Here is a 15,000-nt window from a genome sequence, read left to right on the forward strand (position 1 = left end):
TCTCTCTCTCTCTCTCTCTCTCTCTCTCTCTCTCTCCTTCCTATGTTATATATCTATTTCTCTCAAGAATTATATATGTATATGGATTCCCATACAACGGATTTTGAATGCCCCCCCCTCTCTCTCTCTCTCTCTCTCTCTCTCTCTCCTATCTACCTATCAATCTATATATTTCTCTAAGAAATTATATAAGTATATATCTATACAACGGACTTTGAATAGGCCTCTCTCTCTCTCTCTCTCTCTCTCTCTCTCTATGTTATCTATCTATTTCTCCCACGAATTACTTATGTATATGGATTTCTATACAATGGATTATTAATGACCCCCCCTCTCTCTCTCTCTCTCTCTCTCTCTCTCTCTCTCTCTCTCTCTCTCTCTCTCTCTCTCTCTCTCTCTCTCTATGTTATCTATCTATTTCTCCCACGAATTACTTATGTATATGGATTTCTATACAATGGATTATTAATGACCCTCTCTCTCTCTCTCTCTCTCTCTCTCTCTCTCTCTCTCTCTCTCTCTCTCTCTCTCTCTCTCTCTCTCTCTCTCTATCTTATCTATCTATTTCTCCCACGAATTACTTATGTATATGGATTTCTATACAATGGATTATTAATGACCCTCTCTCTCTCTCTCTCTCTCTCTCTCTCTCTCTCTCTCTCTCTCTCTCTCTCTCTCTCTCTCTCTCTCTCTCTCAACTACTTACCTACCTACCTACCAACTTATCCATCTATTAACTCATTTATTTATTTTCTATATGTGCATATGGAAATCTATACAGCGTACTTAGAAACAAAATAGACGTGAACCTGTATATTTTTTCTTCTGTATTTCCCAGGTCACTGCATTCCGTGAATTTCATGGGTTACGACTTAAGAAGCGAAAAAGAAGGTTTTGCTGATGTGCACTCTCCCTTGTATAGGAGGCCAAACCTTGATGTCTTCATTTTCTATTATAGTAATGTGGTGAGGAGTGTTTGATTTGCTTTATTCCATTGACATAGTTAAATTATCTATTAATTTTGTATGGTTAAGATTTTTTTTTTTTTTTTTTAAATATTTCTGATATTTTTCTAAGTCCCTTTGGTATGAGTAAGAAGGTTTTCTAAAAATATTTCTTAATTGAGATTAAATATATGATATTTTTCTTTTTTGAGCATGGCTAAGAATATTTTAAGCATATATTTCTGAATTTGGATTAAATACATATGGCTAAAAATATTTTAAGCATATATTTCTGAATTTAGATTAAATACATAAGATTTATGTCATGGATATGGCTAAGAATATTTTAAGCATATATTTCTGAATTTGGATTAAATACATATGGCTAAAAATATTTTTAAGCATATATTTCTGAATTTAGATTAAATACATAAGATTTATGTCATGGATATGGCTAAGAATATTTTAAGCATATATTTCTGAATTAAGATTAAATGTATAAGACTTTTCTCCTTTTAAGTGCAATTTTCTTTTTAAAATTGGTTCAAACCAAGTTGCAAAGATCTCTCCTATATTATCAATCATTCTGAAACAATAATAAAGGTGACAAAACCACATCCATTTAAAAAAAAAAAAAAAAAAAAAAATTCTATCTTCGCTACGGGTTAGGCCTACCATTTCGTGAAATTTCCATATCTTGATAATGTCAAGTCAGAGAGAGAGAGAGAGAGAGAGAGAGAGAGAGAGAAAGGTTAGCAATGAAATATAATAGTCTATAAAATCTGTGTAAAATTAACCAATGAGAATCAATCCCTTCACAAATGAACGATTTTGATTGGCTGATCTTGAACACGTCTCTACATCTCTGACTTCGAGAGAGAGAGAGAGAGAGAGAGAGAGAGAGAGAGAGAGAGAGAGAGAGAGCGAGAGAGAGAGGTTAGCAATGAAATATAATAGTAGATAAAACCTGTGTAAAATTGACCAATGAGAATCAATCCCTTCACCAATGAACGATTTTGATTGGCTGATTTTAAACGTCTCTACATCTCAGACTTCCAGAAAGACTCTCCATTGAAAATAACACCTAACTTAAATCGTTAAATCAAATATCAACGATATAATTAAACCCATTTATTCGTCTTTTAAATCTAGAACGACTGCATCATGAAATGGGTTGATAATGGCTGTCCTCGACATAAATTGATGCTGGGAGTCCCTTTCTATGGACGAACTTTCACTCTCCTAGACGCTGCCCGGCATAACCTCCATGCCCCGGCGAAATTTGGCAATGCGGGTTGGATCAACTATAACGAGGTGAGGGGAAATGTAAAGTTTGTTGTAGATAAGAGATCTACTCTTGGATTGCCGTGCTTTGGTGCAAAATGTGTCTATATATATACGTAGATTTTCATTGAAGCAAATGCATACATACATATGAACATACACTGGTATATGTATATATATATATATATATATATATATATATATATATATATATATATATATACTGTATATATATACAGTATATATATATATATATATATATATATATATATATATATATATATATATATATATACAGTAAATATATATATATATATATATATATATATATATATATATACAGTATATATATGTATATCTATATAGATATATACAGTATATATATACATATATATATCTATATATATATATATATATATATATATATATATATATATATATATATATATGAGCATGTTATATCATTGAAGTCGTTTAATTGATCTCTAAGTTAATTTCTAGCGAATGTTTTTTTGTTGAAGAAGCTGATATAAGTCTTTTCTTTATAGTTTATATATGAAAGATCTATTTCATGTTATTACTGTTCTTAAGGTGTTCTTTTTTAATTGTTCATTACATCTCTTGCAATTTATTTATTGCCTTGTTTCCTTTCCTCACTGGGCTATTTTTCCCTGTTGGAGCCCTTGAGCTTATAGCAGCTTACTTTTCCAACTTGGGTTGTAGCTTGGATAGGGAGTAGTAGAAATGATATGCTATTAAATGTTTTTGATTTCACCCATTTTATTCTTGGTGAATCTTGACCAGATTTATGAAAATATCAGCCAATTTCAATAATTAAACTCTTCATATTAAAAAAAGTGTTTTAAAAATATTTTGACAACTCTTGTTAACATTAAAAAAAAGCCAAAAGAACTACTTGCGAATAATGCAAAAAAAAAAAAAATGAATAAATAAATAATGTAAAAAAAGTGAGAAAAAGCCGAAAGAACCACTTGCGAATAATGCAAAAAAAAATAAAATAAGTAAATGAATAAATAATGTAAAAAAAAAAAGAGAGAAAAAGCCGAAAGAACCACTTGCGAATAATACAAAAAATTGTAAAAGTAAAAAAACAAGATAAAAAATTCTTTTCGTTCCAGATTTGCAGGAATATCCTAGACGAACCTGGATGGGTTCAGGAATATGACGACGTAGGACTGGTACCGTGGGCTTACAGAGGTAATTATGAAATCAATATCTCGTTTTAATATTTTTTAATTATTTGAATAATTGCTTTGGGGTACCTTTTCCTTCTCTATTTTCATTTTAACCCATTATTAATCTTTAAAACACAAATAAAAGATCATTGAACTAGAAATTGGTTTACAATTTGTAATCTGAAAAGTAAGTTATCATCAGAATCCGAATTTTTTTTCCGAACACTGCATTTTGAGGTGATGTTACGATTTGCCTCTTTCAAATTGTTTCGTCCAAAAACAAACGAAATTTGAAATATCACTTCACAGCATCCCGGTCATTGAAACTTCTTGAAAGTTTGCGTATGATTTATATTATAAACATACACACACACACACGCACAAACACACACACACACACAAACACACACACTCACTGAGCTATTTTTCCCATTAGAGCCATTGGACTGTTAGCATCCTGCTTTTCCAACTAGGGTTGTAGCTTAGCTAATAATAATAATAATAATAATAATAATAATAATAATAATAATAATAACCTGATGGCGATACATTTTACTTCCATTGCTTAGATCTGGACTGGGTTGGTTACGAAGACACTGACAGTCTCATGATCAAGATGAATTACATTCGAGAACAAGGATTTGGTGGAGTCATGAATTGGCGAATCAACACCGATGATTATACTGGGTATTGCGGGCAGGGCACATACCCTCTCCTCAGGTTAGTTTAAATGCCTTATTGTTACTGATAATTGGCAATGCTCTTAGTAATGATAACAATAGTATTTGACACAAAATTAATGGTGGATACTATTATCTACATAGTAATCTAATATTTGACACAGAATTAATGGTGGATACTATTATCTACATGGTAATCTAATATATGACACAGAATTAATTGTGGATATTATTATCTACATAGTAATATAATATATGACACATAATTAATTGTGGATACTATTATCTACATAGTAATCTAATATTTGACAGAATTAATGGTGGATACTATTATCTACATAGTAATCTAATATTTGACAGAATTAATGGTGGATACTATTATCTACATAGTAATCTAATATTTGACACAGAATTAATGGAGGATACTATTATCTACATAGTAATCTGATATTTGTCACAGAATTAATGGTAGATACTATTATCTACATAGTAATCTAATAATTGACACAATTAATGGTGGATACTATTATCTACATAGTAATCTGATATTTGACACAGAATTAATGGTGGATACTATTATCTACATAGTAATCTAATATTTGACACAGAATTAATGGAGGATACTATTATCTACATAGTAATCTGATATTTGTCACAGAATTAATGGTAGATACTATTATCTACATAGTAATCTAATAATTGACACAATTAATGGTGGATACTATTATCTACATAGTAATCTAATATTTGACACAGAATTAATGGAGGATACTATTATCTACATAGTAATCTGATATTTGTCACAGAATTAATGGTAGATACTATTATCTACATAGTAATCTAATAATTGACACAATTAATGGTGGATACTATTATCTACATAGTAATCTAATATTTGACACAGAATTAATGGAGGATACTATTATCTACATAGTAATCTGATATTTGTCACAGAATTAATGGTAGATACTATTATCTACATAGTAATCTAATAATTGACACAATTAATGGTGGATACTATTATCTACATAGTAATCTAATATTTGACACAGAATTAATGGAGGATACTATTATCTACATAGTAATCTGATATTTGTCACAGAATTAATGGTAGATACTATTATCTACATAGTAATCTAATAATTGACACAATTAATGGTGGATACTATTATCTACATAGTAATCTAACATTTGACACAGAATTAATGGTGGATACTATTATCTACATGGTAATCTAATATTTGACACATAATTAATGGTGGATACTATTATCTACATAGTAATCTAATATTTGACACAGAATTAAAGGTGGATATCTACATAGTGATCTAATATTTGACACATGGTAATTTAATATACGTAATTGTAATAATAAGGATTTACATAAACCATTACGATATCAACTACTACAATATGTGCTATTATTATTATAACCACTTAAATGTTTTAAAGGCCGCTCATGAATGACAGGGGCAAGTAACAATGGCATTGCCCTATCGTGCACGACAATGCCCTAGAGACTGACCATATACTCATATGATCAGCGTCCAAGCCCCCTCTCCACCCAAGCTAGAACCAAGGAGGGCCAGGCAATGGCTGCTGATGACTCAGCAGATAGACCTATATGCTCCCCAATAACCTCCATCCTTAGCTCACAAGGGTGGTGAGGTTACAGTGACCAAAGGAACTAACGGGTTTGGGCGGGACTCGAACCCCAGTCTGGCGTTCACCAGTTGGGGACGTTACCAAAGGGCCACCAAAACCCTAAATAACTTTCAATAACATTATGCTAGATATATGCACAAAGAAAACGAATATTTCATACATCGTGTATTTGAATAGCTTATAGGCATGTTAGTGAAGAAGTGAGAGAGAGAGAGAGAGAGAGAGAGAGAGAGAGAGGCTTGATACTGAAGTAACTGTTTCCATTTTTTCTTTTTACAGAACACTTAACTACGGTCTGGAAAACTACACAGTTCCAGTGAATACATTCGACACGCTTCTCTAAACTAATGAATTACTGTAGTTAATTATTAATTATTTGTAAACTTTGTGTCATTATCTAATGATTAAAGATGATTATTCACTTCGGTTTTGGGTTCTTTGCCGTTTTAAGAATTAGTTTTATCGGTTATATGAAAACACAAAAGTTTATTACCACAAACTATATTCTTTATAGTTCATGCTGCTGCCATCTATTGGACTCTGCATGAAACTTTTAAGAACTTGCATTTACCAATAAGTGTTTAGTATGGGTGGTGGAGAGGGAGTGAGGAGGGCTTGGGAGGAACCTCTTAGGGGGAGAAGATCGAGATGAAGGATGGTATGAAGAGAAGAGGTTTTGTGGAAGAGGGCGCATCAGGCAACCGACCCCTTAATGTAGGGATAATGGTGAAAAAGTAACAAATTTTACCATTCAATTACTAACTTCCACTTGTTAAAAATCTCATGAATATAGGAACACTAAACATGGAGCCGAGAAAAGTATCAAGACTAATATTCATGCATCAACGTTACTTCAGTGCGTGCGTATGTAAAGAAACATGACGTAACATTATGCTCTTCACATGAGTGGACTGATGCCGCGCGGATTTGAAATAAATGAAGATCTGCACTGTTGAAAAAACGTAATTTTAATCGGACATTCCCCTTAAAAAACATACTGTTCTCATCCGTATTTCTGCAAAATACAGGCGACCGTAATGTTACTCTACTTTGTTATTCTATTTTACGGGTTGGTGACCGTAATATAACTCCTTTGCGTTAATATATCCGTTTTTAAAACGGTAAATTCCAAGCAACATTTATTCCAGGATTTTTACAGTTTTTTAACATTGTATGTGGCCGTTCAAAAGCTGGCCGCTATAGAGCTTGATCCCAGAGGCAGATTTATTAGCCACGTGCATTGCTAACCCGCGCGGTTCCTGTATAGCGGTTTATAGAAACTACGAGGCCGCTCGGGGGAAAATCCTCTCTATCAGCTGGACTTCACAAGGCACCAGAAGAGTTGGAACACCCAGACATACATGACTGAGGACTATGAAGCGCGAAGTAGATGATGAATGCAGAAGTATTGGATTAAAAGCTCAAGATAGAGACGACTGGCGAAATCCAATCGAGGCCCCTTACGTCAATAAGCGTAGGAGGAGATGATGACGATGATGTGAAGACATGCCTCTTAACGAGCGGAAATATTTCCGTACGGCAAAAAATCCGCTTGTGTGAAGCCAGATGGGCTTACTTTATATGCCAGAAAACCTAAAATCAATCAATCAATGTAATAATAACAACAAACAAGGTTTAATGGTGAGGTGTATTTTATCAGAAAACTGATTTATATGTTGTTGTTTTTTTCTTTTATAGTATACTGTTAGGTTAACCACTTGAAACTTTTGTTTTGGCGAATATCAATAGCACTGTATTTTGCATCAAAGATTCATTTTCAAGTAAAAGTCATTCATATCGTATTACATATGAATCATTACGCAAAAATTACATAGCTGAAATTCAACTAGGTTCCTTAGAGAGGAGCTAAAAACAGCAATATTTGGTATGAAAAGAATGATGACTACAGTTATGTATCTCCGATATTACGTATTTCAATATTTTGTACTCTGACAAATATGAAATAGTTTCAAAATTGATTCCCTAGAGGTAAGGTGGTATGAAAAGGCTAGCCCAGGGCCTAGGTATATACTTTCACTTTATAAATGGAGCATTAAGATCGTGTTATTGTCTCCTGTCTAGGAGAAAGACACTTCAAAATCACACCATCGTTCTCTAGTCTTGGGTAGTGCCATAGCCTCTGTACCATGGTCTTTCACTGTTTTAGGGTAGTTCTCTTGCTTGGGGGTATATTCAGGCACGCTGTTTTATCTTATTTCTCTTCCTCTTGTTTTGTCAATGTTTTCATTGTTTATATAGGAAATATTTATTTTAATACTGTTACTTTTCTTGAAATATTTTATTTTTCCTTGTTTCCTTTCCTCGCTGGGCTATTTTCCCTGTTGGAGCCCCTGGGCTCATAGCAATCTGCTCTTCCAACTAGGGTTGGAGCTTAGCAAGTAATAATAATAATAATAGAACCGATCTTGGCCTCAACTTTCATACTTGATCTATTCTCTGTGATGGCCGATGTGGTAACGTCCTTGACTGGTGAACGCCAGACGGGTGTTCGAATCCCGCTCTATCTCGTTGGTTCATTTGATCGCTGTAACCTTATTCTTGTGTGCTAAGGATGGGGAGTTTGGGGGAGCTTATAGGAATAGTTGCTGAGTCATCAGCAGCCATTGCCTGGCCCTCCTTGGTCCTAACTTGGGTGGAGAGTAGGCTTAGGAGCTGATCGTATGTATACATATGGTCAGTCTCTAGGGCATTGTCCTGCTTGATAGGGTAATGTCACTGTCCCTTGCCTCTGCCATTCATGAGCGGCCTTTAAAATTAAGAGTCTTTCTGCTCCTTAAGATCTCTAATCATTCTTTTTATTTTTAATATCCGTTTCCTTACAATTCTGTTTAGTTTGAAACTAGTGTACCCCACCCGTCAAAATGACGTATAAATATTTAGATGGATGTGCGCACGCACAGATTCAACCTTTCCCGCCCTTTCCTAATTACAACCCGCTGGTTCGGTAATTTGTGGGAGAGTGTAGTTTCTGAGTGTACCTCTGGAGGTACTCCCTCTCACCAGGGTATGACTACTGCTTCTCCAGCCCATTCCAAACTCCAAAGGTAAGACTTCCTTCAGTTCATGTAGAACTGCTGCTACTATACACAGAATGTCTGAGGCAGTAGGAAACTGACATTATTTGAGCCATTAGAATTTAGCTTAATCTTGTACAGCCTGGTTGTCCCAATACGTAGGGCAGATGAGAATTGTTACCTCATTAGCTCAAGAAAGGACAGAAGGCTTTGCCAAATAACCTGTTTGAGGTTTTTACGCATCTTTCCAGTATTACTATTACTATTATTTGCTAGGATATAACCCTAGTTGGAAAAGCAGGATGCTATAAGCCCAGGGGCTCCAACAGGGAAAATTGTTTTATGGTTTTAGATTCTATGATACTGATGGAACAATATCTGATCCTTTTCCAATTAATAATTTCCTCTTAACTTTCGTTAACCTGCTTTTCATATCAATCAACAATCTTTTTATTCTATTAATTCCCAATTTTATATCTCTTTTTCTTTATGAACTACCCATGAACTTCATTACCCAAAAATTCATATGCGTATGACGGTGTCCTTTTTTTTTTTTTTTTTTTTTTTTTTTTTTTTTTTTTTTTTGTCATTCGTTCGATGATTACTGTAATATTTCAAAATTCTGAACTTCGGCTAAATTTGAGTGGTTCCCTTACATATTAATTTACCTTCGCTTATTACCTCCGCCAACGAGGTTGGAAGGAGGTTTTGTTTGTGTGTTTGTTTGTGAACAGATTCCTGACCTCAATTTCCATCGTAGAGTAATGAAACTCGCAGGGATTATCTCTTAATTAAAAGATGGAAATTATTAGATTTTGGAAGGTAAAAGGTCAAAGGTCAAGGTCAAGCAAAATGTCCAAATCCCGTAATCAGCCATAAGTTTGGACATCGTTGTCACAGACTTCAAACTTGGTTCATATTTAAGTGTATGAAAATCCACGTCAATTAATACATGGTAAGGTCAAAGGTCAAGGTCGAGAAATAAGAGGGGGTCTGCGCTCTGTTGGGTGACCTTCCCCTCTAGTTTTTCTCTCTTTCAGGTGTGAGGTTCAAATGAAAATCCATGGGATGCACTTTTCAGTTAAGAGCTATTTTCTAGTTATAATAATTATGATAAATACACGATAAAGGAAGAAGAGAAGCAATAACAATTGTTTTTTATCAAGATACACTTCTCTCTCTCTCTCTCTCTCTCTCTCTCTCTCTCTCTCTCTCTCTCTCTCTCTCATGAAAGTGCTGAGTTGCTAATTCTTAATCATCATTATGCTTATACCTTTATTTCAGAATAATCAACTGGCACAGTATAATTCTGAAGTCCATCGTTCAGCGTCCTGGAATAATAATGTTGCAATTTTTGAGAATCAGGCTTATTTTATGTATGTGCATATATATATATATATATATATATATATATATATATATATATATATGTATATATATATATATATATATATGTGTGTGTGTGTGTATATATATATTTATATTCATATATATATATATATATATGTATATATATATGTATATATATATATATATATATATATATACATATATATATATATATATATATATATATATATATATAAATTCACACACATATATATAATTCATATATGTATGTATAAATATATATATATATATATATATATATATATATATATATAAAATGTTCGCGTTCGGAACTCTTTTTAACTCCAATGACACATATGTAATTACGTCATAATTTATGAAGTGCATCGTTTGCTATTCGATTATATTAATATATTTCAGTTACTTACAAAAAGTAGCTTATTATATTGTATTTCAATACATCGTCCTTAAGACTCAGATAATCCCTATAGTCCAACAATTTTCCCTGATCTGAAAATGGCGAACTAATCTCCCACTTACGCAAGGAGGTTTAATGCACTTACGTCAAAAGTGGCCACTTTCCCTGGCCACAATACCCACTGAAGTCGTCACTGTTCAGTTGCCAGTTCATTGCCCCGCCGAAACCCATGTCCCGTAGGTAATTCATCTTGATGGAAAGACTGTCCGTGTCTTCGTACCCAACCCAAAAGTTATCTAACACAAGAGACGAAGTTCGAGTAAAAATTCGAGAGAAATTAGTCGCTTTTTGTTTCATATTGTTTTGGGGAATATCTTTAACCCCGTCTAGGAAAAAGGGTGGAATAGCTTGGGATATTTATCCATTGTTATCATTATCAATAGGGAATATCTTTAACCCCATCATAGAAAAAGGGTGTAATAACTTAGTTTATTTATCCATTGTTATCATTATCAATAGGGAATATCTTTAACCCCATCATAGAAAAAGGGTGTAATAACTTAGTTTATTTATCCATTGTTATTACTATTAATAGCCAAGCTACAACCTTGGTTGATAAAGCAGGGTACTACAAGCCCAAGAACTCCAACAAGGAAAGTAGTCCAGTAAGGCTAGGAAATAATGGAATAACAAATGAACTATTTATATAAGAAATCTTGGCTTGTTTATCTATTACTATTATTACAAGCCAATCTACAACCATGATTGGATAAGCAAGATGCTACAAGCCCAAGGACTCCAACAAGGAAAGCAGCCCAGTAAGGCTTGGAAATAGGGAATATTAAATGAAGTATATACATGAAATCTTGATTTGTTTATCTATTATTATTATTAACAGCCAAGCTACAACCCTAGTTGGATAAGCAGGATGCTACAAGCCCAAGGCTTAAATAGGAAAAGTAGCCCAGTAAGGAAAGAAGGGAGCAGCAAGTTAACTATTTTTAGAAAATGAATAAAAGATAAAATATTTATTAAGAATTGTACGGATCAAAAAGAAATGTGACCATAAGCTAAAAGTTTTTTTATTTGCTAAGAAAGGAAATGTAGTTTATCAAATATATTATTTTTCCTTGTTTCCTTTCCTCACTGGGCTATTTTCCCTGTTGGGCCCCCCGGGCTTATAGCATCTTGCTTTTCCAACTAGGGTCGTAACTTAGAAAGTAGTAATAAGAATAATAACAATAATAATAATAATAACAGTAGTAGTAGTAGCAGAAGTAGTAGTAGTAGTAGTAGTAGTAGTAGTAGTAGATTTTCCCAGTTGGGGCCCCTGGGCTTATAGCATCCTGGTTTTCCAACTAGGGTTGTAGCTTAGCAAATAATAATAATAATAATAATAATAATAATAATAATTGTTAGTAGTAGTAGTAGTAGTAGTAGTAGTAGTAGTAGGAGTAGTAGTAGTATTAGATTTCTTACCTCTGTATGCATAAGGGACCAGACCTCCTTCGTCATAACCCCAAGCCCAACCTGGGTCATCTATGAAGCTCTTGCACATCTAAAAAAAAATTTTTGTTTTAGTATCCAGGTAAAGAATATATACCTAAAATATCTCATTTTAATCTAAGAAGAATAAGACTTGTAAGATGACAAAACAAAGAACAATACAGTATTATTATTATTATTATTATTATTATTATTATTATTATTATTATTATTATTATTATTATTATTATTATTATTATTATTATTGAGTTAAAAGTAATGGCTGCATCGGCAGAGTTTATTTTCTTATCCAATTTTTCTATTTTCCGGATAAGAAAATAAACTCTGCCGATGCAGCCATTACTTTTAACTCAACCTGCCTAAAAGAGGGTCTCCTACCACGATATTATTATTATTATTATTATTATTATTATTATCTAAAAAAAATTTGTATCAATATCGAGGTAAAGAATAAAATATTTAATTCATATATAAGAAAAATAACACTTCTGACGCGACAAAACAAAGTAAAATATATTAATATTATTATTATTATTATTATTATTATTATTATTATTATTATTATTATTATTATTATTATCATTGAAATTATTGAAATTATTAGAACTATTGAAAATATTGGTAGTATTAAAATCATTATTAAAATCATCATTGAAATTATTAAAATTGTTTAAAATATTTGAAATAAAAATATTAAAACTATTGAAAATATTATCATCAAAGTTATTATCATTAACATGATTAAAATGATTAAAAATATTAAAAATATTACTATTAATAGAATTATTGCTATCATTTAAATTATCAAAATTATCAAAACTATTGAAAATTTTATCATTATTATTAAAACTATTATCATCGAAATTACTAACATTATTGAATATATTATTACCAAAATTATTATCATCGTTGATATTATTATTATCAAAATTATTATTATTATTATTATTATTATTATTATCAAAATTATTATTATTGATATTATTATTATCAAAATTATTGTTTTTATTGATATTATTATTAACAAAATTATTATTATCATTGATATTATTACTATCAAAATTACTAAAATTCAAAAACTCATAACCAGTCTATTATTGAATAAAATTCAATTGAAAATTCCGATATATTTGGTCTCATTATTTGCAATAAGACACATTCATTGAACTAACCTTGCCATAGTCATACCACCCACCCCATTCGATCGCAGCAAGGGCGTGCAAGCCGTGCCTCTGAGGATCTACCAGAGTGAAGCTGCGCCCGTAGAAGGGCACGCCCAGGATGAGCTTGTGCCGGGGGCATCCTGAGTCTACCCACTTCATTATCCCGTCGTTCTAATAAAAGGAGTTTGAAAAAGATTTAGGTTTTACTTATCTAACTTCATTAAATTTTTATGAATTCTTTATAAACTAGTAAACTAGTGTTACTTTTCCCCTGTTGGAGCCCTTGGGGTTATAGCATCCAGCTTTTCCAACTAGGGTTGTTGTTTAGTTAAGAATATATATATATATATATATATATATATATATATATATATATATATATATATATATATATATATATATATATAGCCAGACACTTGCTATATTATATACAGTAGATGCATATATATATACATATATATATATAGATATATATATGGATATATATATATGTATATATATATATATATATATATATATATATATATATATATATATATATAGAGAGAGAGAGAGAGAGAGAGAGAGAGAGAGAGAGAGAGAGAGAGAGAGAGAGAGAGAGAGAGAGAGAGAGAGAGAGAGAGAGAAACTTGATCTTTATTATGAGACATTTTTAGAGCGAGTTTACGAATTCCTTATAAAGCAAGATATTCTCAAAAGATACAAGGCGTCCTCTTACCACATTATAGTCATAGTTGATGAAGAAGTCAAGATTGGGTCGTCTGTACAATAGGGAGTGAACGTCAGTGAAGCCCTCCTCTGAAGTTCGGAGATCGTAACCCATGAAATGAACGGCGTCGAAAACACTGGAAAGGACATCAAAGAAAAGTGTAAATGGTATTCAACTTTAGCATCATTATCGGTTAATGCATTTTGATCTCAGACAATTAAGGCGGGTTTTACACGTTCGAACGGTTCGTCGAATGCGGTTCGACAGACAAGTGTTTGAAATGATGTCGAATGCAGATCGACAGACAAGTGTTTGAAGTGAGGTTCGAACAAGTGAATGGGGTATTTGGTCGTCGAACGGTTCGAAAAAAGTCTCTTCTGATTGACGAACGGTTCGAAGAAAGTCTGTAATGTTTGTTGAACGGTTTGAAGAAAGTCTGTTCTGTTTGTTGAATGGTCTGAAGAAAGTCAGTTCTGTTTGTTGAACGGTTCGAAAAAAAGTCTGTTCTGTTTGTTGAATGGTCTGAAGAAAGTCAGTTCTGTTTGTTGAACGGTTTGAAGAAAGTCTGTTCTGTTTGTTGAACGGTTTGAAGAAAGTCTGTTCTGTTTATTGAACGGTTCGAAAAAAGTCTGTTCTGTTTGTTGAACGGTTCTAAGAAAGTCTGTTCTGTTCGTCGAACGATTCGAAGAAAGCCTGTTCTGTTTGTCGAACGGTTCGAAGAAAGTCTGTTCTCGCCTGACTTTTGTGGGCGGGGCTTCATTGTCCACAAACCTTATGCATTTGTGACTGACTCCACCTCTTCGAACCGTTTGACAAGCAGGTTCGACAACCGGGTTCGACGAACCGTTCGACCGTGTAAACCCCGCTTTAAGTTGGAATTCTATTTTTTTTCATTTGAATTAAATGTTGCCATATGTTATGATGAAATGGTAAATCTTAAAATGGAAGTGATCGTGGTTTTAATAGATTTTAAAAAAAAAGATATTATAATGAAATTGTTTATTTATTTATTCGTTTACACTATCACACATACACACTAGAGACATACGC

At 32.6% G+C, this 15,000-nt stretch overlaps 2 protein-coding genes across 2 annotated transcripts in view; one reads left to right on the plus strand and one right to left on the minus strand.

Annotated features, from left to right (window-relative positions):
* Positions 1-6,190, plus strand: part of LOC137622722 (endochitinase-like) — a 12,179-nt gene extending 5,989 nt beyond the window's left edge. Inside the window, exons 6-10 of the mRNA XM_068353318.1 lie at positions 839-965; positions 2,097-2,258; positions 3,368-3,446; positions 3,994-4,144; positions 6,049-6,190. Of these exons, the coding sequence (XP_068209419.1) occupies positions 839-965; positions 2,097-2,258; positions 3,368-3,446; positions 3,994-4,144; positions 6,049-6,112 (583 nt within the window). The 3' untranslated portion in view covers positions 6,113-6,190. The remainder of the gene's footprint in view (positions 1-838; positions 966-2,096; positions 2,259-3,367; positions 3,447-3,993; positions 4,145-6,048) is intronic.
* Positions 6,191-10,066: 3,876 nt separating this feature from the next.
* LOC137622733 (endochitinase-like) overlaps positions 10,067-15,000 on the minus strand; it is a 9,920-nt gene continuing 4,986 nt past the window's right edge. The window contains exons 7-11 of the mRNA XM_068353329.1: positions 13,960-14,086; positions 13,251-13,412; positions 12,052-12,130; positions 10,718-10,868; positions 10,067-10,135 (exon numbers count right to left, since the gene is read on the minus strand). Coding sequence (XP_068209430.1) covers positions 10,072-10,135; positions 10,718-10,868; positions 12,052-12,130; positions 13,251-13,412; positions 13,960-14,086 — 583 coding nt within the window. The 3' untranslated portion in view covers positions 10,067-10,071. The remainder of the gene's footprint in view (positions 10,136-10,717; positions 10,869-12,051; positions 12,131-13,250; positions 13,413-13,959; positions 14,087-15,000) is intronic.

Source organism: Palaemon carinicauda, chromosome 2, assembly GCF_036898095.1.
Source record: "Palaemon carinicauda isolate YSFRI2023 chromosome 2, ASM3689809v2, whole genome shotgun sequence".
In the NCBI taxonomy this organism is placed as follows: domain Eukaryota; kingdom Metazoa; phylum Arthropoda; class Malacostraca; order Decapoda; family Palaemonidae; genus Palaemon; species Palaemon carinicauda.